General features: G+C 46.2%; 1 protein-coding gene across 1 annotated transcript in view; it reads right to left on the bottom strand.

Annotated features, from left to right (window-relative positions):
* LOC109872102 (adhesion G-protein coupled receptor V1) overlaps nt 1-24,790 on the bottom strand; it is a 280,286-nt gene that overhangs the window by 220,204 nt on the left and 35,292 nt on the right. The window contains exons 7-28 of the mRNA XM_031817533.1: nt 24,143-24,711; nt 23,690-23,960; nt 22,175-22,504; nt 19,317-19,493; nt 18,039-18,262; nt 15,556-15,682; nt 15,044-15,229; nt 14,591-14,771; nt 14,207-14,370; nt 13,921-14,044; nt 13,509-13,769; nt 12,192-12,318; nt 10,976-11,193; nt 10,021-10,755; nt 7,711-8,084; nt 5,969-6,145; nt 5,295-5,475; nt 4,669-4,862; nt 4,096-4,225; nt 3,582-3,653; nt 2,782-2,921; nt 1,641-2,253 (exon numbers count right to left, since the gene is read on the bottom strand). Coding sequence (XP_031673393.1) covers nt 1,641-2,253; nt 2,782-2,921; nt 3,582-3,653; nt 4,096-4,225; nt 4,669-4,862; nt 5,295-5,475; nt 5,969-6,145; nt 7,711-8,084; nt 10,021-10,755; nt 10,976-11,193; nt 12,192-12,318; nt 13,509-13,769; nt 13,921-14,044; nt 14,207-14,370; nt 14,591-14,771; nt 15,044-15,229; nt 15,556-15,682; nt 18,039-18,262; nt 19,317-19,493; nt 22,175-22,504; nt 23,690-23,960; nt 24,143-24,711 — 5,575 coding nt within the window. The remainder of the gene's footprint in view (nt 1-1,640; nt 2,254-2,781; nt 2,922-3,581; nt 3,654-4,095; nt 4,226-4,668; nt 4,863-5,294; nt 5,476-5,968; nt 6,146-7,710; nt 8,085-10,020; nt 10,756-10,975; nt 11,194-12,191; nt 12,319-13,508; nt 13,770-13,920; nt 14,045-14,206; nt 14,371-14,590; nt 14,772-15,043; nt 15,230-15,555; nt 15,683-18,038; nt 18,263-19,316; nt 19,494-22,174; nt 22,505-23,689; nt 23,961-24,142; nt 24,712-24,790) is intronic.

Here is a 24,790-nt window from a genome sequence, read left to right on the forward strand (position 1 = left end):
GGGACACAATCATGAAGTGGAACGACATTTATTGGATATTTCAAACTTTTTTAACAAATCAAAAACTGAAGAATTGGGCGTGCAAAATTATTCAGCCCCTTTACTTTCAGTGCAGCAAACTCTCTCCAGAAGTTCAGTGAGGATCTCTGAATGATCCAATGTTGACCTAAATGACTAATGATGATAAATACAATCCACCTGTGTGTAATCAAGTCTCCGTATAAATGCACCTGCACTGTGATAGTCTCAGAGGTCCGTTAAAAGCGCAGAGAGCATCATGAAGAACAAGGAACACACCAGGCAGGTCCGAGAAACTGTCGTGAAGAAGTTTAAAGCCGGATTTGGATACAAAAAGATTTCCCAAGCTTTAAACATCCCAAGGAGCACTGTGCAAGCGATAATATTGAAATGGAAGGAGTATCAGACCACTGCAAATCTACCAAGACCTGGCCGTCCCTCTAAACTTTCAGCTCATACAAGGAGAAGACTAATCAGAGATGCAGCCAAGAGGCCCATGATCACTCTGGATGAACTGCAGAGATCTACAGCTGAGGTGGGAGACTCTGTCCATAGGACAACAATCAGTCGTATATTGCACAAATCTGGCCTTTATGGAAGAGTGGCAAGAAGAAAGCCATTTCTTAAAGATATCCATAAAAAGTGTTGTTTAAAGTTTGCCACAAGCCACCTGGGAGACACACCAAACATGTGGAAGAAGGTGCTCTGGTCAGATTAAACCAAAATTGAACTTTTTGGCAACAATGCAAAACGTTATGTTTGACGTAAAAGCAACACAGCTCATCACCCTGAACACACCATCCCCACTGTCAAACATGGTGGTGGCAGCATCATGGTTTGGGCCTGCTTTTCTTCAGCAGGGACAGGGAAGATGGTTAAAATTGATGGGAAGATGGATGGAACCAAATACAGGACCATTATGGAAGAAAACCTGATGGAGTCTGCAAAAGACCTGAGACTGGGACGGAGATTTGTCTTCCAACAAGACAATGATCCAAAACATAAAGCAAAATCTACAATGGAATGGTTCAAAAATAAACATATCCAGGTGTTAGAATGGCCAAGTCAAAGTCCAGACCTGAATCCAATCGAGAATCTGTGGAAAGAACTGAAAACTGCTGTTCACAAATGCTCTCCATCCAACCTCACTGAGCTCGAGCTGTTTTGCAAGGAGGAATGGGAAAAAATGTCAGTTTCTCGATGTGCAAAACTGATAGAGACATACCCCAAGCGACTTACAGCTGTAATCGCAGCAAAAGGTGGCGCAACAAAGTATTAACTTAAGGGGGCTGAATACTTTTGCACGCCCAATTTTTCAGTTTTTGATTTGTTAAAAGTTTGAAATATCCAATAAATGTCGTTCCACTTCATGATTGTGTCCCACTTGTTGTTGAGTCTTCACAAAAAAATACAGTTTTATATCTTTATGTTTGAAGCCTGAAATGTGGCAAAAGGTCACAAAGTTCAAGGGGGCTGAATACTTTCGCAAGGCACTGTATATATATTAGTTTTTGTATATGTAGTGTATATATATATATATATATATATATATATATTGTATGTTGACCATGTATAAGGCTGGATATTCATAGTTGCGATGTGAACATGTTGCAGTGATTTACTTAATCGCTCATGCTGTCCTCCTCCTATGAGATTGACACTGATCAGCTCCATGAATACAGACTCATCCCTCTCAGGCTCTTCATCATCCAGCACTCGAAGGGTTACTTTAGCCTCACTCTGATTGGCTGCGAACCCCACCGACTCCAGGAGGGGGACAAAGTCCTTCCCCTCGTTGGCCCGGCCCACCCCCGGGGTCATGAAGGGGGCGGGGTCAGCTTCACTCAGGGTCCCATACGTAACGCGCACCCTTCCCATCAGCCCCCTCTGCCTGTAGATGGTGAGGGTGACCAGGGTGTGGCCCTCAGGCAGGCGGACCGGCCTGCTGCTCTCAGAGAACACAAACACTCCATAGGGGTCGTCACTGGCCAGCACGGTCACAGTGGCCTCAGTCCTCAAACCCAGACGCCCATGGGAGACGTTGACTAGGGACACACCGAATCTCTTGTCCAGCTCCGGCACCTCATCCTGGGCCACCTGGAGCTCAATCTCCCCCCTGGTCTGGCCCACGTGGAAGGTGATGTTCCCGACCCTGCTGATGAGGTCTTCCTCAGAGCTGACATCAGCCTCCCAGAATACAGTTACTTTGGACAAGGCACCGAACAACCGAATCACCTGAGATGGTTAGAGAGGGGGCCCAGAGAGGGAGAGTAGAGTAAACACAAACACACTGAAACACAGAGACACACACAGAGACACACACAGAGACACACACAGAGACACACACAGAGACACACACACACACACACTGAAACACAGAGATACACTCAGAGACACACATTGAAACACAGATATACACACACACACACACACACACACACACAGAAACACAGAGATACACACACACACACTGAAACACAGAGATACACACAGAGACACACACACAGAAACACAGAGATACACACACACACACACACACACACACACACACTGAAACACAGAGATACACACAGACACACACACACACTGAAACACAGAGACACACACAGAGATACACACAGACACACACACACACTGAAACACAGAGACACACACAGAGATACACACAGAGACACACACACACTGAAACACAGATATACACACAGAGATACACACACTGAAACACAGAGATACACACAGAGATACACACAAACACACACTGACCTGCAGCAGCACAGTGCTGCGTCCCTCCTCAGGCTCGGTGCCATTGACAGACAGAGAGTCCAGGCTGAACTGAAACACTCCGTGTGCGTCATCAGAGGCAGCGATGGTCACAGTGATATGGGAGGCGACTCCCAAGCTGGCTAGAAAGACATACAGGTGTTTAACTATCGGGACATCACAACGTGTGACAGCCAGGGGAGTAGCACACACTGTAAACACTGTCATTATTTTCATAACCAAAAAAATCAATGACTGCTTCCTATTGTGCCACATTGTGTAGAACTGAATTCCAATCGAATCCTATTGATCCTCTTGAAATGCTAGACCTGAACACTGCAGTGCATTGTCGGTTTTTAATAAGGGAGAGGGTGAAGCCCTACAGAGAAACAATGATCCCTGGGATCTGGGACATTTTCTGTTCACCACTTACCACTGCTGCCCTCATCTCAATGCCTATTTGCTTTTCCCACATCCCTCTCCCCAGTCACAGATCACTGGAACCATTGACATTTTAATCCCCCACACACACACGAAGGCACGCAAGCACACATGCACACACACACGAAGACACGCAAGCACACACACACACGCACACAAAGGCACACACTGAGGCGTGAGCACGCAAAGACAAGCGCATGCATGCAAACACACACACACAGAGCCTGGCCTTATCAGAGTAGGGTAAGAACTACAGAGGACATAACACCTCTCCCAACAATATATACATATGCTTAGGAGGAGAGGGACAGTCTAAAAGGATGGGAGGTATTTGGGGGGAGGTGTAGGGGAGGTGGTCTTACCACGGTGGTGAGAGGACAAGAGGAAGAAGTCAGTGTCACTTTCTCCACTGCCACTGCCAAGGAACTGACCCACTTTAGGAGCACACCAGAGTAGTGGGGATCATCGGGGAGTACAGCACACAGGAGCACACCAGAGTAGTGGGGATCATTGGGGAGTACAGCACACAGGAGCACACCAGAGTAGTGGGGATCATTGGGGAGTACAGCACACAGGAGCACACCAGAGTAGTGGGGATCATTGGGGAGTACAGCACACAGGAGCACACCAGAGTAGTGGGGATCATTGGGGAGTACAGCACACAGGAGCACACGGAAACACACGGGAGCACACAAAGTTGCAGAACACAGGCAAAGGATCAGTTAGAGCAGGATTTCAGGGGTGGGAAACGCTGACAGATATGATTACAGGATAGGAAGGTGGACTATTTACAATGATCAGAAACAAGAGAAGAGGTGGTAAGAAGATCATCACCAATTGGACAATCAATCAATCAATCAATGGTATCTGTTTTACCTCCTCCGTCAGGGTTGTAGAGCTCCACTCTGAACACCTTGTCCAACTCAGGGACGGGGTTGTCAATGACGACCACACTGATGTACTTGAAGCGTTCTCCTGGCAAGAAGTCTAGCATGCCGTCTGAGTCCTGTATGGGCCATGGAACAAGTGCAGGCAGTGTAGGTAGGGAACCAGGTGTTAGCTTGGGGAGTTAGCACAAGCTCACTATCAAACAGCCATCAAAGGAGTTAGTCTAGTGACAACCAATCAAACAGCCATCAAAGGAGTTAGTCTAGTGACAACCAATCAAACAGCCATCAAAGGAGTTAGTCTAGTGACTCAAACATTATGTAGGGTATGCCTTATTATTCTCTTAATCTTTTCAAAATAAAAGCGCAGCAGATAGCCAAGTATAAGGATCGAATAGGACGTTCTTACGGGTAAAATCATATCTAAACACACATTCCTAAATCATAAATCTTGCATCATTCTTTTATTAGGAGATTTTTTTTTGTTAAATGGTCAAGTGACCATCCATCCCTGTGTCTGTCTGAGATGCTGATCTACAGTACAAGGATGGCAGGAAATGACCTCATAGTCCTCGGGGCTGGCGGCGGTAAACGGTGAGGTCCTGTAGCCGACCATGACTCTTCCCAGGAGACCTTGGGCCCTGGCCACCAGCAGGCGAACCTCGCCATCGTCCTCGTTGACCGTGACGTGGGCAGGCTCTGTTGCCGGGGGGATAATGCCCTCAGCCGGCAGGCTCGGCTGGAACTGGAGCAGACCTGGGAGAGAGGGAACCAGTACTCACAACAGCTGCTCATCTAGCTTCATAGAACAATAAGCCTGGTCAGAGATGATCAGCGAGGGGATCAATACATGACATATTACTGATACATTCATAACGTGGGAACATCCATAACTATGAGTGATCTAACTGTGTCTGTGACAAATGTATATCAACAGTTGATGATTGACTCGCACCAACAGCAGTTTGATACAGTGTTTTTACATTATGCCACAAACTGAACCTATTTCCAACAGATTATAAGCAAAACGTCTTGTGTTTGTCAACTATGTGTTTTTACAGATATCTGCAGTTCTTGATTCAGGTACTCTGGATGAGAATTGGCATTAGGCAGTTTGATGTGAAAATCCGTTTGAGGTTCTACTGGGGTGGCACAGGGGTGTGTGTGTTTGTGGGTCTCTCCCTGCACCATAGGGATGGTCGCTGGCCATGACGGTGACCCTGGTAGTTGAGTTGTCAGGGTTGATGCTGGATCCACTGGTGGGGGTGGAGCCTGGCTTCCCATCGCCTGACTCTGTTGACACCAGAGTGACCTGGAAGGACTCTGCGAACTCAGGGGTGTCATCATTCAACACCAGCAGGTTCAGGACCTGGGAGTCGCAGGGAGATGATGTCATAACACATGAGAGATAGTCAAGATTTAAATCTAAAATTAACTGCGTAGATATGTGTAGATATTCATAATGTATTTGTTTGCAGGCTTTAGTGTCTGTAGTGGATTTGTAGCTAAGCCTAATCATTAGCAAGCACCATTGACCAGAACAACATATTCCTCTCAGCCACTAGGTGGGGCTAGAAGTTACCAACACTACTGAGTGGATGAAAATAGTTTTCTGGGATGAAATATGGTCAGAAATGTAGATGAATGGTAAAACATTTCTCCTGACTTGTTCGTCTGACCTTTCAGTGTGTTTGTGTGCATGTGTGAGTGTGTGTATGCATGTGTGTGAGTGTATTTGCAGTGCGTGTGTGTGTGTGTGTGTGTGTGTGTGTGTGTGTGTGTGTGTGTGTGTGTGTGTGTGTGTGTGTGTGTGTGTGTGTGTGTGTGTGTGTGTGTGTGTGACTCTGGTTGTTCCTCCACACCTCAGAGCGCTGACCGGGAAGGAAGAGCACCGAGCCGCTGGCCTTGGTAAAGTCCTGGTGGGCCGGAGCCTGGCTGTCTGAGTGAAGCTGAGTGACCGTGTAGTTCACATAGACGTGGTCCAGAACCCCCCGCGTCCGCTCAATAACACAGGAGATGGTGGAGCCTTCCTCTGTCGTCTGGCCATAGAGGAAGGACAGAGAGGACAGGCACAGAGCCTGGTTGTTAATGATGCTCCCTAAACCAACCCGACATTGTGACATTTTAAAACATATTGTCACATCACACATCAAAATTGTAAACAAACTTTCATTTGATGACAAACTCTGACAAGATACCACAAACTTGTTATCAATTCAAGACTGACACGACTCATTCCAAAAATGTACCTTTGCTCTTTCATGGACAGCCCTCTTCTAATTCCTGCAGAGTCATGATGTGATTTGCAAAGAGACACCCGATAGCCACACATGCCTCTGAGTCCCTTTGTCCCCATGCAGAATTAGAGGGACCCTTGTTCTGATGGAATGCCATCCCCTGGTCTACCACCTGTTCTGCTACTGGGACTCTACTTCCATGGGAATGCCTGGTCTATCACCTTTTGCTCTACCTGAGAGGAGCCATCAGAGATGCCATGTGTCCCGTCTCTCTAAAGGGCTGAGCGCACACTTCCTCCACCCAGGCGTGAACATTGGTTAAATATGCACGAGGACACACAAACCACTGGCTTCAATTACATGTCTTTCTAGGTAACCAAATATCCATATTCTCAGGGTACATGGCTCAAAGCTAGTCAGAGAATGTGACAATAATGTGCTGTTCTCCAGTGTGCTGTTTTTCTTACATCATTTTGCTGATGTGTCAGAGCTGTACGAATGACTGCCTTAGTTGGCAAGTGGGGTCTACATTTCATCTCGATAGTGTCAATAGTGTCTCATTTATACTGTAAAGCAGGTAAGATACTGTATGTGTGCGTGTGTGTATGTATCAGGGGTCGTGTTAACGCAGGATTCTGCGCTTTTCATGCAGAAAAGGAAAGATAAAACGCAAAAGAAATATATTGCTGCGTTAAAAAAATCAAAAAAGCAGATCTAAAAAGAAAAATGATTGTAAATTCGGCTTCAATCAGGGTTCAAACGAAATCATGACTGTAAAAGGACTAATTTTGTGCTTCAGTTGTACTTCTCCATCAGGATGAAATATCTTTGCTCTCCTCATTGGATCACCACACAGCGGTCTGACTGATGTGTAGGCTACTTTTCTCTGGTACTTTCATCAGGTGTAGTTTTTCCTCTGGTAGCAGGTTAAAATGCAAGATTAACTCCAAGCAAAACATCAGGAAATGTAGCTGGCTACATTCTTTCTATGATAAATATTAGAAATGTGATGGCCAAGCATAGTTTTTACGAAAAAATACCTTAATTTTTCATTGTAAGTTAATATACTTGTGAGCTAATGTAAGTTAATATACTTGTAAGTTAATGCATGGGTGGCTGCCAGCCAAATAGCATTGTACTTTCTGCCGAATGTGTTGCACTAATGTATTTTGTGTGAAGAAGAACTAGTTGCTCGTCCCTGATCACTCTATTGAAGAAAAAAACACTGTTGACTTTCAGTATAAGACCCAGGTGAAATGGTTCAAAAACATTTTTTTTAATGTTCTGCGTTTTGAAAATGCAGATTTCTGAAAGCTAATGCGACCCGTGTGTGTGTGTTTGTGTGTGTTTGTGTGTGTGTGTCTTACGTCTGGTATGCAGGTGCCGGTGAAGCCAAAGAAGCCATTGGCGTTGTCACTCTTCATCACCCGTAGGGTGGCGGTGGGGCGGGGGAGGGGGAGGCGCGCCCCCCCGTGGGCCGCCACCAGCTGCAAGTAGAACACCTCCTCCCCCTCCTCCTCCTTGTCGTCCTGCACCGTCACCACAAAGGCCTTCTGCCTCTCGTCCTGCCTGTACTGCAGGTAGCCAGAGATGTTCCTCAGGTCCGTCTTGGCGGGCTGCGCGTGGAGCTCGTGGATCTCTGAGCGGTTCAGTCTGCTGTGGTAGAGACGCAGATCCTGCAGGAGGCCCGTGTAACGCTCCTCTCCGTAGGGGTCCGAGCCGATCCGCACAGGAGCTGAACCTGTAACACACACAGGAGGTAGAAGAATACACTCAGAAAAACATCAAGCAGTAGGTGATCATGCTGCTGTCAAAAAAATGCTTTTTGTATACAGAGAAGCTGACAAGCATGTATTGTACAGTGTATCCATTCCAGAATGATTCATTAATGCTACAGTGCCCCCCACCCTCACCACACACACACACACACACACACACACACACACACACACACACACACACACACACACACACACACACACACACACACACACACACACACACACAGACCACCAGCGAGCATTGCAACAGCAAAACAATTACAAATAGAGGAAGCTCTCCACGGTGACCACGGACAAAGCCCTCGGACAAAGCCCTCGGACAAAGCCCTCGGACAAAGCCCTCGGACAAAGCTCTCAGACAAAGCCCTCGGACAAAGCCCTCGGACAAAGCCCTCGGACAAAGCCCTCGGACAAAGCTCTCAGACAAAGCCCTCGGACAAAGCCCTCGGACAAAGCCCTCGGACAAAGCCCTCAGACAAAGCCCACGGACAAAGCCCTCAGACAAAGCCCTCAGACAAAGCCCTCAGACAAAGCCCTCAGACAAAGCCCTCGGACAAAGCCCTCGGACAAAGCCCTCAGACAAAGCCCACGGACAAAGCCCTCAGACAAAGCCCTCAGACAAAGCCCTCAGACAAAGCCCACGGACAAAGCCCTCAGACAAAGCCCTCAGACAAAGCCCTCAGACAAAGCCCACGGACAAAGCCCTCAGACAAAGCCCTCAGACAAAGCCCTCAGACAAAGCCCTCAGACAAAGCCCTCAGACAAAGCCCTCAGACAAAGCCCTCAGACAAAGCCCTCAGACAAAGCCCTCAGAAAAAGCAGTAGAACACTGTTTGGATTGACAGTATGGGATGTGTCTGTTGTTTACATGTATATCCATTTGATTGAAGTTAACCCAAGAAGAGCCATTGAAACAGACAGTCCCATCGTGGGGTTGGGGGGGGGGGCTACAGAAAGCAGCGAAAACGAAAACTGCAGCCTGCTTTCATCTGCCTGTAACAATGTCCAATGTAACAATCGTGGATAAGCGCTCGCTCAAGCATTGCTGAGTCTCTGTAAGTCCAAACGATAGGAGAGGAGGAATGGGAAAGGAGGAATGGGAGAGGAGGAAGGAGAGAGGAGTAATGGGAGAGGAGGAATGGGAGAGGAGTAATGGGAGCGGAGGAATGGGAGAGGAGGAATGGGAGAGGAGGAATGGGAGCTGAGGAATGGGAGCTGAGTAATGGGAGCTGAGGAATGGGAGCTGAGGAATGGGAGCTGAGGAATGGGAGCTGAGGAATGGGAGCTGAGGAATGGGAGAGGAGGAATGGGAGCGGAGGAATGGGAGAGGAGGAAGGAGAGAGGAGGAATGGGAGAGGAGGAATGCATAGTGGGGTTTTAACTAGAGCTTCCCTGACCAGATGTGGGCCAAGAGAGTGAGGAGACGAGCAGGGTCCCACAGCGCTCACTCACAGACCACCAGTGACGTCAGATTGATGAAGACATTGACATCAAAGGAGACATTTGTACAGTATGGTGAGGTCTCTGTCTGCTGAGAGTGAAGAGGCTCAGTGGAGAGGCTTCATGAAGGTTACTGTTGTCAGGGGTCTAGGTTAGGCCTATACAATAACACAACTATAACAATCATCATTTCAAACTTTTCATTTCATTACCAGCTATACCTTTATTATCGTTAACTCAAATAATTGAACTATGCAGAATCAGATACATAATATGCCCTTTACAGGACTGAGGTGGTTGTCATAGCTACAGGAAGAGGATTGAACTCTAGCTAGTGGAGTAGAAGCCCTGTTCAGTTTGTAACTCCTACAGTAAACAAGACACTCCCATAAGATCCTGTCTTAATAAGTATTAGGACTCCTGTCTTCAAGAGATAATTACATTCTTGGGACTCACCGTCAGTGATGGCCTCTCCTTTTAGACTCTTGACCCCTCCGGGCATGAGGTTCCCATCCAGGAAGAACTCAATCATCCCATCACCCGCCGTGATCACCACATGGAGCCACACGTTGTCCTCCACAAACCTCTCTGCCGTGGTCCGGGTCACCTGGGTGTAGTTGGCCCCCAGGGCTGTGTAATACAGCATCACGCTCACATGAGACTCATTAGTCTGGACCTTCACCCCATAGTACAAAGTCCTGTTACCGTTACCCTTAGACACGATGAAGCCGTTGGTGTCCAGCCTGGGAATCAGCCAGGCCGAGAAGGTGAAGTTAGCCAGGTTGCCAGGCCCGTCCTCTGGGCTGATGGTGCCGTAGGCCCCCTGGCGGCCCGAGAAGAGCCAGGCGTCGGTGCCTGAGTGATGCCTCCTGGAGTGGGGCCTGAGCTCCACCTCCTTGGGGAAGAAGGCGCTGAGAAGGAGGTCCTGCATAGGAGGGAGGCCGAGAGGGAAACGGTCGGATACGATCTCCCAGGCAACCCGCACATCCCCGAAGGTGCCCTGCTGCCGCAGTATGTTGAAGGAAGTGACATCAGACATGTCCAGTTCTGACAGGACATCCTCAGCCACTTCCTGGTCCAGGTTGTCATCAGCTATGGCGAACACTCCAAAGGGGTCATCGTTGAAGGGTATCAGGACGGATGCGTTGAGGGATGTAGTAGCCAATCGGCCGCCCTCGCCAGGGTAACCACCTATGAAATATCACCGGAAAGGAAATGGTTAATGCTTTAATGTCAACAATATGTGTAATGTGACACAGAGTAATTCAGAACTAACCCATACTATCCCATTTCAACTGAGAGAACATGGGTAGCAATCTCAGATATTGATGTTCCAGTCAAGAAGATACTTCAGCTTTGTTTCCACATACCTCACCTGGAGCATACCTGCCTCATCCCTCACCTCCCCTACCTGAGATGTTGATGAGTCTGAGGACGTAGAACTCGTTGAACTCCGGGAGCTGGTCTGAGATGGCCTGCAGGACAATGGGCTTGGTCTCCTCTCCCGTGGTGAAGGTGATGGAGCCAGAGGTGTTGATGAACTCATGACCAGGCTCCAGGGCTGTGTCATTTGCATAAAGGCGCCAGAACACTGTCACGTTGCCAAAGTGTCCCCTGGCCCTGATAACACTAGGAGATGACAGGACTGCATGAGGGACTGAGAGAGAAGAGTGCCACAGACACTACGGCCCCCAAGGACCCAAACTGACACAGTCCCGGATTCAATTATTACAGCAGTTGCTATGATCATCAACTCAAGAAGTTTGGTTAGATCTAGTTCTGAGAGATGAACAGAAATGTCAAATGTTTAGTTTTTCAAACAACTAATTGACTGACATCGGTTCAATTATTTGAATTCCATTTAGTTTGGTTTCTCTAGAGACAAATCAGATCAAGCCCAAACTGTGCGATCTAGTGGGGAGTTGTAGTTTCCAACAGGCTAAAATATTAGACATAGTTTAGCACAGAAAATGCGGTATTAACTACAATAACCATAATCCACTGCGTGCCTACTGTCCGGTCTGTGTGGGGCGCGGAGATAGGGAGAGGAAGAGACAGCAGAATGTGCGATTGAGAGGGATAGAGAGCAGTTGCTTCGTGAGGTATCTCTATCTGAAAATACATGATCTAAGTAATTGACAGTTGGTATTCAGCAGTCATAAAAGTATGCCTTATTTACTTTGAAGAACTACTAAAATAGTGATTTTGTCAGACAGCATAGGCAGCAGCTCTATAGTGATGAGATGATGACTTGGAATGAAATAATAAAGTCATCAAATAAAATAAATGTAATATACACAATAACTTAACTATTTTATTCAATTAAAGTAATGTGAATAAATGATGGTTAATAAGCAGTAATGGGCATCACTACCATCATGGGACTTGTATTAATAGTTTAATTCTGTGTTGTTACAGCATTCAACCCACATAATGCATTTGCATTTAATGTTCTAAACAATTTTTGAAACCCGAAATTGAAAACTGTGATTTTAACAGAAACCAAACTGACCTCAAAAAACACAAATTGCTCAGCTCTAGTTAGAGCTGCTAAATGATTCCAGAGGCTGGGTAAGCATCACGGATGCTTACATCATGTAGGATGTATTAAGGCTGGGCTTCCTTACTAGAAGTTGTTGGTCTTGCCCTCTTTCACAGGCCTCTCTGTCGATTCCAGGGAGAATATTCCGTTGGCCTCATCATTGGCCTCAATCACCACTGTTGCTGTGTCACCCCCATACACAACAGCATCACCTGTACCCACACACACACACACACACACACAGGTCAGGTCACAATGTGAAATTACACAGTTAGTTGCTGGGTGTCAAGGTCAGATATTTTCACTCAACTGCTTTCAAAGCACGCAGTCACTGAATACATCTACAATGCCTGTTAAAAATATGTCCCTCAGTTTTTATTAAATAACAAATGACTGAACAAGAGAGAAGCATTTAATGTCCTTCAAGTCAGTCAAAATAATATGATGTTCTTGTTTGAACTTAACATCTTCATTTATTTATTTTTATAACACGTTGGTAAAAGAAAACAACGCGAAAATGTCTTCTTTTAAATAACCTCTTTAAAGTCTGTCCTCAGCATGTGGTTCCGCTTTTTATAAGGAATACAGAGAGAGACAGAGACCGGGTTGCTTTGAAATACGCACATTGTAATTGTCATGCTGAATATCATAACATAAAGGAAAGAGTGCTCTCATTAACATAGCACACGGTAACGCACACGGTAACCACCGCAACCCAGCAGAGAGGGTCAGGGTTCTGCGTGCAGATGTCCGCCACAACAACAAAAACATAAGAGCCCTCTTATAAACTAAGGCTTGGAGTGGAGCAGAGTGAGTCAACACATATTCTCTATCAAAGTGGTCCATGCGTATACAGGCATCCATCCAGGCAGGTCGAGTAGTGGGCTGGCTGTGTGCTGCAGCTTGCAGAGTGAGTCTGAGTTCAGTAATTAAGTTCCCCCACAGCCTTTCATCCCTGTCTGTTTCCCAAAAACCTGGGATTAGGAGGGCATTTCAGAGTCACCAGAGTCAATGCTAATCAACCCAGTTACTCACAAATGTAGTGAAAGAACTGTCAAAGAGACTGGCTACTAAACATGGAAATACAGTCAACGCAATGAGGCTGGTTGATTCGTACTACAGCTGCCTCCAAAATGACTTGACCCATGTAACTTTGTGCTATTGTATTGAGAGTATAAATTAGATTGAGTAATTGTATAGAATGTAATTGAATAGAATGTAATCAAACATAAGAATGGCCAGGGGGGGTTTCTTGGTCACGTGACCTGACCAGACCAGGCAACATTCTAGATTTTAGCTATTGGCTAAAACTAGGGCTCAGAGTTTTTCCTGTTCAGATCACGAGGTCAGGAGAAATATCTTATCTGTTTCAGTGCAAAGAAAGCGTGTCAGCCTTCCACACCTGTAGTGTTGTAGAGAATAATATAGAATGGTTCTTCGGTCTCAGGTATGTCGTCCTCCTCCACGACTACATAGATGTTCTTCATCCATTGTCCCACGCCAAACACCAGCACAGTGTTGTTACTCAGCGGGGCCAAGTCACGAGGTGACGTCTCGCCATAGTCCACGCGATACATCACCGTGGCAACAAAGTCAGCCGGACCAGCCCTCAAAACGGTCAAGTTAGCCACGCCCCCCTCCTGAAGCCTGACAACCACAGGCTCTGGAGGACAGAGAGACAGAGTCTTATGTCACCTTATGTCAACTGACAAACTATGTCACTTGACATAAAAACAATGTCACTTGGAATAAAAATATGTCACTTGACATATCCACTTTATGTCTGGCGATACACAGCTGAACTTGATCCTCACCTGCAAAGTAAATCGGGTTATCGTTTTTGTTTATGTGCAAGCTGGCGTCGAGTATGTTCCCAAGTCTTGCTCCCCCTGTCGCATTGAGGAGAGTGATGGTGAAATTCTCCATTGCCTCTGGGATCTTATGGGGAAACAAGACACTGTTACTACTGTGTAGATAAGATGGATACACTACCATCCAAATCATGAAACTCTATTGACATAAATCACACAATATATTATGTCAAGGAGATCTGATTGTAGTAGTTGGTCAGATACCGTTGTGTTTGAGAGACAGCTTTACCTCATCAGGTACAGAGAAGAGGGTGAGGTTTTTCATATACTCCCCCTCAGCAAACACAATGTATCCCTGTATGGGGCTGACGTCAGCAGACATGTGGGGCTCTAGGACCCAGGACACTGACACCTTCCCGAAGTGACCCATGTTCCTCACCACGGGATAGGCCACTGCCAAGCAGACCCACAACATAACACACTGTTCACAATACAATACACTCAATCCTATTAGTTCCTTTATCATCTCTCTACTGCATCCTCATTTTAAATAATTAAAATGACTTAAAATATGGATCACAACTGTTTACCTGTTACATTTCTTTTGTTATACTACATAGTCCTAAAGTGCTGTATAGTTGGTAGTCACTGTTCCTCCACTGCTCCATTGTACCTGAGTGAGACTGGGAGCCTTTGCTCTCGTTGATGGCCTCTGCCAGTCCAGAACGGATGAACTCGATGACCCCGAAGGGGTCGTCGTTCCTGCGCACCGTGATGTTGACCTCTCGGTGGTTGCCAAGGCGACTGGCTGGAGTGCTGTAGCTGCTGAGTACCATCGAGAATGTCTCATCCAGCTACACGCACGCACACACACACACACACACACAATAACAGGACTGTCTCAACTGTAATCTGCCCACCGTGCTCTACAGTCAAACACATACCTGTATACTGTTAACTATCGTAACAAAACAACTGATGTTGAATTTCAAAGGCAATTCCAACTGGAAACTGTAAGACCAGTGACACCCTAACAGTCAGGAAGAGGTGTCCATGCCATTCATGATGCTATACATGATGCCATACATGATGCCATATATGATACCAGACAGCAGTGTAGCTGTACCTCGGGGACCTCGTCGGGCCGTGCCACCAGTGCTACCAGCACCTCCCTCTCCCCGGGCTTGAACTCCAGGACACCGGTAGCGCCGTAGAACTCTGTGTAGCCCGAGGGTATGAGGGCGTACTGCACCAGCTGTTTGAGTAGCTGCCCCTTGGTCCGGATCACACTCAGCTCCACCGCCTCACCCTCCTACAGGGCAAAGGTCACAGGGCAGAAAAAAGGGACAAACTATGGGTCAGAAGTGTTGCTGTTTTTGATGTAGGTTAGCCATTGATTTAACCATATTTAGAAAAAGTCTCAGAGTAGGAGTTCTGATCTAGGATCGGGTGCTGCCTCTTATTCATTATGATATAAAAGGCTAAACTGGTTATAGATCAGCACTTCTACTCTGAGATGCATTGGGGCCAATGGTCTTTCGCAAAAATGACCTGGTTGGTCATTTCAACATGCAGTCCAGTGGATGAAACAGATGAGCATCAACAACCATGATATCTAAGTGTGTGTGTCAGACGTACGTTAATGTACCAGGGTCCTCTGGAGAAGGAGGAGAACTCAAAGACTCCCCCTGGGTCGTCGTTCTCCACGATGACAATCTCTCGACGGGTGAAGCCAGGCTTCAGGATCTGGTTCTCAACGTTAGTCCTGCAACACAGAGGGGAACTCAGTATCTAGACTACGAAGGAACTCACAGGCTTCTACAGTGCATTCGGAAAGTATTCAGACCCCTTGACTTTTTTGTAAAAAAAACAGACTGAAATATCACATTAACATAAGTTTTCAGACCCTTTACTCAGTACTTTGTTGAAGCACCTTCGGCAGCGATTACAGCCTCGAGTCTTCTTGGGTATGACGCTACAAGTTTGGCACACCTGTTATTGGGGAGTTTCTCCCATTCTTCTCCCCAGTCTAAGGTCCTGAGCGCTCTGGAGTAGGTTTTCATTAAATATATCTCTGTACTTTTCTCCGTTCATCTTTCCATCAATCCTGACTAGTCTCCCAGTCCCTGCCGCTGAAAAACATAATCACAGCATGATGCTGCCGCCACCATGCTTCACTGTAGGGATGGTGCCAGGTTTCCTGCAGATGCGACGCTTGGCATTCAAGCCAAAGAGTTAACTCTTGGTTTCATCAGGCCAGAGAATCTTGTTTCTCGTGGTCTGAGAGTCCTTTAGGTGCCTTTTGGCAAACTCCAAGCGGGTTGTCATGTGCCTTTTACTGAGGAGTGTCTTCCGTCTGGAGTGCTGCAGAGATGGTTTTCCTCCTGGAAGATTCTCCCATCTCCACAGAGGAACTCTGGAGCTCTGTCAGAGTGACCATCGGGTTCTTGGTTACCTCCCTGACCAAGGTCCTTCTCCCCCGATTGCTCAGTTTGGCTGGGTGGCCAGCTCTCCAAACTTCTTCCATTTAAGAATGATGGAGGCCACTGTGTTCTTGGGGACCTTCAATGCTGCAGTCATTTTTTGGTACCCTTCCCCAGATCTGTGCTTCAACACAATCCTGTCTTCTCGGAGCTCTACAACAATTCCTTCGACCTCATGGCTTGGTTTTTGCTCTTACATGTCTGTCAACTGTGGGACCTTATATAGACTATTGTGTGCCTTTCCAAATCATGTCCAGTCAATTGAATTTACCAATTGACTTTACATCACTGACATCAAGAGACATCCAATCAAGAGACATCTCAAGGATTATCAATGGAAACAGGATGCATCTGAGCTCAATTTCGAGTCTCATAGCAAGGGGTCTAAATATTTATGTAAATAAGGTATTTCTGTTTTTATTTTTAATATATTAGAAAAATTCGAAAAAACCTGTTTTCGCTTTCTCATTATGGGGTATTGTGTGTATATTGATGAGGAAAAACATTTTAGAATAAGGCTGTAACGTAACAAAATGTGGAAAAAGTCAAGCGGTCTGAATACTTCCCGAATGCACCGTACACCAGGGGCATGGGGTTGTCGTGTACTTTTCAAACCATCGAAGAGTGTGTGTAAAACAACAAGGAGTGACGAAATCAAAGTAGGGGACATGCACTTTAAAGCTTGCACCAGGTATTGTCATCTAGTAATTCCTTATATTGTGTCATGTTCAGTAATGACCAGAGAGGCCTGTTATTGTGACTGCTCTGAATAACATTGTCACTCAGTGGCCCCCCAAGCCTCTCTCTCACACAGCAGGAAGCCTGTGTGTAAAGCATTCCAAACAAACCCTTGCAGGCAACGTGCAGCATGCATACAAACACTGATCTCTTTACAGGAAGAATGGTTAAATTAGGTGCAACACAAAGAAGATCCCTCCTTATTCATCACACCCTCTCTTCCCACAACAACCACCACAACAACCCTGTCTCCCATCAACCAAAGGTCACAGAAATCCTAAAGTGGTCCCTTTTTCCCAGAGAAAGTTCTGATTCACAGCACACAAAGGGTCCAGACTCGCTCCCCTCTCCACTTACACAAAGTACACTACAAAGCGCGCAGTCTCCACTCTGCAGGATAGGGGTGGGAGGGAGAGAGAGAGACAAGGTCATGGATAACAGATGACAGGCAGGGATTGGGGTAAGGGAAAGGGGTAAGGGTAAGGGAAGGGATAGGGGTAGGGGTAGAGGTAGGGGTGAGTGTAGGAGAAAGGGCCAGGGTAGGGGTAGGAGTAAGGGTAAGGATAGGGGTGAGGTAGGGGAAGGGGAAGGGATGAGCTCTCCTTAAAAGCCCATGACACTCTGGTCTCACTGCTCGCATTAGCAGTTCTTAGAATAGACTCTATTGATTTTTTGTTCGAATTTTAAGCACAGCCTTGTATTGTTCAGTAAATTAACTAGTGGCCAGTAATCTACTGAATCAAACCCCAGGTAGGACATACCATATGGCAATGGTGTGTGGTGTGTGGTACCTAAACAGAGCATAGTCAGACACAGGCACTTATGAAGTCACATTGCCACTGATTAACTGAATGAAAATATGTTGGCCAACCAAAGCTCCTCAGGGTTGCAGTGCAGTACCTGTCGAGGGTGAGGAGAAGGGTCTCGTTGACCTCTGGGATGTTGTCGGCCATGATGGTGACGTTGATGACCGCGTCACTCTGTCCAGTCAGGAACACCATTGAGCCACTCAGGGGTTTCAGGTCGTCAGGGGTGACGTCAGCCTGGTTATCTCCGATTGGTCGAAGGCTCCAGAATACCACAGCCTGTCCATCTGTCCCATCCCGCCTCAGGCTGAGGGTCACCTGTAACAGGAGGCAGAATATCTTAACCCTCAACCATCAGCACTCATATTAGAGACTTGAACAAACTGACTTATGACAAGAAGCAATAATCTTTCCATTTCAAAGACTGTAGCGTTTCAAAGACTTTAGCGTTATATGAGGGGAATTGCTGATTTTGCCAAAAAAATTGCCATCGCAGAAGCGCAAAATTGATGTAGACAGGGGGTTAGCATGTTAACCTGTGTTCCATTGATGTATACAGAGGGCTAGCATGTTAACCTGTGTTCCATTGATGTAGACAGAGGGTTAGCATGTTAACGTGTGTTCTATTGATGTAGACAGAGGGCTAGCATGTTAACCTGTGTTCCATTGATGTATACAGAGGGCTAGCATGTTAACTTGTGTTCCATTGATGTAGACAGAGGGTTAGCATGTTAACTTGTGTTCCATTGATGTAGACAGAGGGTTAGCATGTTAACTTGTGTTCCATTGATGTAGACAGAGGGTTAGCATGTTAACTTGTGTTCCATTGATGTAGACAGAGGGTTAGCATGTTAACTTGTGTTCCATTGATGTAGACAGAAGGTTAGCATGTTAACTTGTGTTCCATTGATGTAGACAGAGGGTTAGCATGTTAACTTGTGTTCCATTGATGTAGACAGAGGGTTAGCATGTTAACTTGTGTTCCATTGATGTATACAGAAGGTTAGCATGTTAACCTGTGTTCCATTGATGTAGACAGAGGGTTAGCATGTTAACTTGTGTTCCATTGATGTAGACAGAGGGTTAGCATGTTAACTTGTGTTCCATTGATGTAGACAGAGGGTTAGCATGCTAACTTGTGTTCCATTGATGTATACAAAGGGTTAGCATGTTAACTTGTGTTCCATTGATGTAGACAGAGGGTTAGCATGTTAACTTGTGTTCCATTGATGTAGACAGAGGGTTAGCATGCTAACTTGTGTTCCATTGATGTATACAGAGGGTTAGCATGTTAACTTGTGTTCCATTGATGTAGACAGAGGGTTAGCATGTTAACTTGTGTGCCATTGATGCAGACAGAAGGTTAGCATACCGTGCTAGTGTTGGTGTCCTCTGGCTCATACACCACCACCGTAGTGTTACTGGTAAAGCCGATCTCCCCATTTGCGATGTCAGGGGTGACTGTGAGGGTGAGGTTGACCGCCCCTTTGAAGCGAGGACTCACAGATGGGATCGGAGGGCTGATACTGACCAGGTCCACACGGTCCAGCTGAGGGAGAGACAGCAATGATCATTAAGCACAAATCTTCATCAGAAATACATGACTCAACATTAATACCAGTATGTAACATTTTGTTAGCCAAATGGAAAATGAAACCATGTTAAAAATGTCTTTAAGAAAGGAGAAAATAAAATACAGCCTCCATGACTCTCATATGGGCGGTATATAAGTAGAGGCACGTGTGTGTGTGTGTGTGTGTGTGTGTGTGTGTGTGTGTGTGTGTGTGTGTGTGTGTGAGTGTGTGTGTGTGAGTGTGTGTGTGTGTGTGTGTGTGTGTGTGTGTGTGTGTGTGTGTGTGTGTGTGTGTGTGTGTGTGTGTGTGTGTGTGTGTGTGTGTGTGTGTGTGTGAGTGTAAGTGAGAGTGGGGCATGTGTGAGTGCGGGCGTGTGTGTATGTGTGTGGGAAAGCAGTTTGGGACCCATTGAATATGAAGGAGGTCCTTCAATTTAGTGTTCGTTTTTATGTGTTGCTTAATGAGGGCTATTTGTTTGGACTGTTGGACAGATCCACTGGCAAAGGGCCCGACCACAGTTCTCAGGTCCAAGGCACTCACACATGCAAATGAGGGACCGTGTCTCTGGACAAGCTTGACTAAACCAAGAACCAACCAACATTTCCCAGAGCTGGAGTAGCTGACAACTTTCCAATAGCATTAGCATACAGCAGTACACGTGAGCTAAGTTAATGTCTTCTCACATTTGAACAAAATGGATCTTCTAATCTACTGTATATGAAACCTCCCATGTAAGACTTGTGTCTCCAGCTCCCTGTGACAGTGCTTCCATGATTAGATCAGTATTTGACCAAACAGTGTTGCTGTCCGTGACAGCACAAAACAGCTGTATTCTTTCAAAATACTAGTCAAATATAGTTTAGAAAGAGTTTCAACTAAAAAGACAAAAATGTCATTGATATTCAAAAACAAATCATATTTGGTCACACTTCATAAACAAATCATATTTGACACACTTCATAAACAAATAATATTTGGTCACACTTCATAAACAAATAATATTTTGTCACACTTCATAAACAAATAATATTTGAAGGTATTTGAACACATGCAAGTTATTTGAAAACAAAAACATTTATTTGATGAAGAACCAACAACTACAACAGTGGGATGAATTAGTCTAAATATATGATCATAAGCACATGGTTCGGAGGGCTCCTGGATTACAGGGGCTGAGTCACTGGCTTACTGGGGCTCTCTCATGCCATCCCTGGAGGGGGTGCATCACCTGAGTGGGTTGATTCACTGATGTGGTCATCCTGTCTGGGTTGGCGCCCCCCCTTGGGTTGTGCCATGGCGGAGATCTTTGTAGGCTATACTCAGCCTTGTCTCAGGATGGTAAGTTGGTGGTTGAAGATATCCCTCTAGTGGTGTGGGAGCTATGCTTTGGCAAAGTGGGTGGGGTTATATCCTTCCTGTTTGGCCCTGTCCGGGGGTGTCCTCGGTTGTGGCCACAGTGTCTCCTGACCCCTCCTGTCTCAGCCTCCAGTATTTATGCTGCAGTAGTTTATGTGTCGGGGGGCTAGGGTCAGTTTGTTATATCTGGAGTACTTCTCCTGTCCTATTCGGTGTCCTGTGTGAATCTAAGTGTGCGTTCTCTAATTCTCTCCTTCTCTCTTTCTTTCTCTCTCTCGGAGGACCTGAGCCCTAGGACCATGCCCCAGGACTACCTGACATGATGACTCCTTGCTGTCCCCAGTCCACCTGGCCGTGCTGCTGCTCCATTTTCAACTGTTCTGCCTTATTATTATTCGACCATACTGGTCATTTATGAACATTTGAACATCTTGGCCATGTTCTGTTATAATCTCCACCCGGCACAGCCAGAAGAGGACTGGAAAATGGTCTAATTCACACAATTATCAAGAGAACATCACTGGTCGTCCCTACTGCAGACACTAGATACATGCTTTATGTCTGAGGGTTGCAGTGTGCCCCTGTCTATCCATAAAAGATTTTAAAAAACAAGAAAATGGTGCGGTCTGGTTTGCCTAATACAAGGAATTTGAAATGATTTATACTTTTACTTTTGATACTTAAGTATATTTTAGCAATTACATTTACTTTTGATACTTATTTTGATGCATATTTAAAACCAAATACTTTTAGACTTTTACTGAAGTAGAATTTTACTGGGTGACTTTCACTTTTACTTGAGTCATTTTCTATTAAGGTATCTTTACTTTTACTCAAGTACGACAATTGGGTACTTTTTCCACCACTGCTACATGTACATTACCTCAATTACCTCAACTAACCCCGTACATTGACTCGTACCGGTACCCCCTGTATATAGCCTCGTTATTGTTATTCTATGTGTTACTTTAAACAAATATATACTTTAGTTTATTTTGTAAATATTAAAAATGCGTTGGTGGGAAAGGGCTTGTAAGTAAGCATTTCATGGTGAAGGTCTAGACTAGTTGTATTCGGCGCATGTGACAAATACAATTTGATTTGATTTGAGATACAGCTTTGCCATTAGTTGAAGGCAGCCAATAGTTTCTGAGAAGTCGTCACTTCCTGACATCTGTATTCAAATATATGTATTAATCTCCAAAGTAACTATTTGTGCCCTGACTTTAAAAAAAAAGTTTCACAAAGAATAGTTAAAAGTATAGTTATCCTAGGTCTGATCTGTGACCTCTCACCCCACCTGGATAAGGAAGTGGGCTCCGTTTTGCAGGAAGGCGTCGTTGCGGATAGGCAGGGTGAGTCTGGCCTGGTCCTGGCCCTGAGAGAACAGCACGGTAGTAGAGCGGCTAGCGTTCAGGACCCTGTCCCGGGCCAGCCCAGGGTCCGCGGGCCCAGCAGGGATGTAGAGGGCGGTGAGGGACAGGGCCACCTCCCCCAGGGTACCCCCCTCCCGCAGAAAGCTGAGGGACAGGAAGCGGCTGTCGGGTCGACTCTGGATGGTCTGGGTCTTCTCGGGGTGGAAGAGGAACAGGCCGTACACATCATCACTGTCCTGGATGTAAAACACCATCTGTGGAAGGAGGGAGGAGAGGAAGGAGGGAAGAGAGTAAGGAGGGAGGAGAGGAAGGAGAGGAGAGGAAGGAGGGAGGAAAGGAAGGAGTGAGGAAAGGAAGGAGTGAGGAGAGGAAGAAGAGGATAGGAAGGAGAGGAGAGGAAGGAGTGAAGAGAGGAGAGGAGGAGAGGAAGGAGAGGAGAGGAGAGGAGGGAGGAGAGGAAGGAGAGGATAGGAAGGAGAGAAGAGGAAGGAGAGAAGAGGAAGGAGAGGAGAGGAAGGAGAGGAGAAAGCATCAGACTCCTTGTCATAAAAAGGAGCCCTGGGATAATTTTAGAGATGCATCCTCTTTAATTAAATGGGCTGAAATAGTTTTCATTAGCTTTTTTACTAGGACTTACTGTATTTGTCCAGGACTGTGTTGTAGCATTTAGAACTGTGTGCTAAATCATTTACAGTATATCAACTTGACATATACAGTGATTAACTATAAGAGTTTCCCTAATGCTTACAAGCACTTCTGAATGAATTCCCTAAACACATAAGGACAGCAGATATCACACGCTGAGAGTCCAATCACTGTGTGTGTGTGTGTGTGTGTGTGTGTGTGTGTGTGTGTGTGTGTGTGTGTGTGTGTGTGTGTGTGTGTGTGTGTGTGTGTTCTAATGTATTTAAACATAAACAAGGTTTAGATGTAGCCATTCCTTTCACACATAGCTAACATGGGAAGCTGTGACAAAGACATTACAGTGCCACACACACACACACACACACACACACACACACACACACACACACACACACACACACACACACACACACACACACACACACACACACACACACACACACACATACACACACACACACACTCTCAGCCAGCCACTGCCCTGTGCTAGACATGGCACTAAGCTCCCAGACAAGCAACTTTCTCAAACTGTCTATCTGGTATGGTAAATAACCAAAAAAGCCTATACAGAGCTCCACCAAACACCAGCATTAACAACATGACAGAAAGGAATATTACATCCGATTAAGAAATACTAGAAAAACCTTTGGATGTATACAAAACAAATCATCAAACTCTAGTATTAGAAGAAATGATAGAACCATACTTTTGGACCTATCAATCAATCAATCAATCAATCAATCAAAAGCAGTAGAATCCGAATCTATAGTTGTAGTGTGATTGGCCAGACTGACCTCCATAGGCTCGTCCACCTCTGCCCCTCCCTGCACAGTGTCCGGCAGCAGTCGGAGGACGAAGGCCTCTGCCTCCTCTGGAAGCTTGTCTGCTGTGATGTTCAACAGCAGGGCCGTACTCATCTGGCCCGCCCTGAACCGCAACATGCCCCTTTCTGGGCTCAGGTCATCTGGCACGGGCGAGCGGTCACTGGAGTTCCGACTGATGGTCCAGTTGACGGAGACGTCGCCATAGTTCCCACCGTTCCTCACAATGGAGATACCGTCAAATCTTTAGGAATGAGAGGGGGTGAGGTTGTGAAAATAGCACAGACAGAAACACTTGAGTGTCAATGTATGTAAAAATGTCACTGTACATTTTTTTTCCATGCATGTAAAATAAAATGGGATAATTGTGTGTAACACTTCAACCTGATCCAATGAGATTCTCCTCCTGACTGTAGTTCAACCCACCTGTCCGTCACATCCTCGTTGATACTGATTGGCTGAGTGAGAGGGCTGCTGCTGATTGACAGGACCCCGTGTGGCTTATCATTGGGTTCGATGGTGACCAGGATGGCTTTGGGAGGGATCAGCACGGCGTCTCCTCTCACAGTATCCTCCAGCAGCACCACTTGGAACGACTCTGCGATCTCCGGCACCTTGTCATCGTTGACTCTGAAGAGCAGTGGCACCTCGTAGACCCGTGGGGGAAACGTCACCCTGTGCACCGTCTGCAGGTCCACAAAATCCACCGCCGGTGTGGCGCTGCCCGCCCCTTCGCCACTGACGACCACGTAATCTACAGAGACCTCTGTGTCGTCGGAGCCCACCAGACGGCTGTGGTCAGCCAGGCTGCCACGGGTCACGGTCAGGGAGATGACCCCGGCGTTCTCGGCCACGGCCACCAGAGACAGGGAGAAGCGCAAGGGGCTGTCGTTACGGCGGATCTTCAGCTCTACACTGCTGCCGTTGGGGTTGAGGAGTGCCCCGCCCGCTACGCCCGTCAGCTTTACTGTGAACACCTCGTCATCCTCAGGGATCTGAGAGAGATGACAGGGAAAAAAGGTTGAGTGATATGTTACCATATAGAAATAGATACAGTAAATAGATAGTGTTATC

The sequence above is a fragment of the Oncorhynchus kisutch genome, linkage group LG3, assembly GCF_002021735.2.
Source record: "Oncorhynchus kisutch isolate 150728-3 linkage group LG3, Okis_V2, whole genome shotgun sequence".
NCBI lineage: Eukaryota > Metazoa > Chordata > Actinopteri > Salmoniformes > Salmonidae > Oncorhynchus > Oncorhynchus kisutch.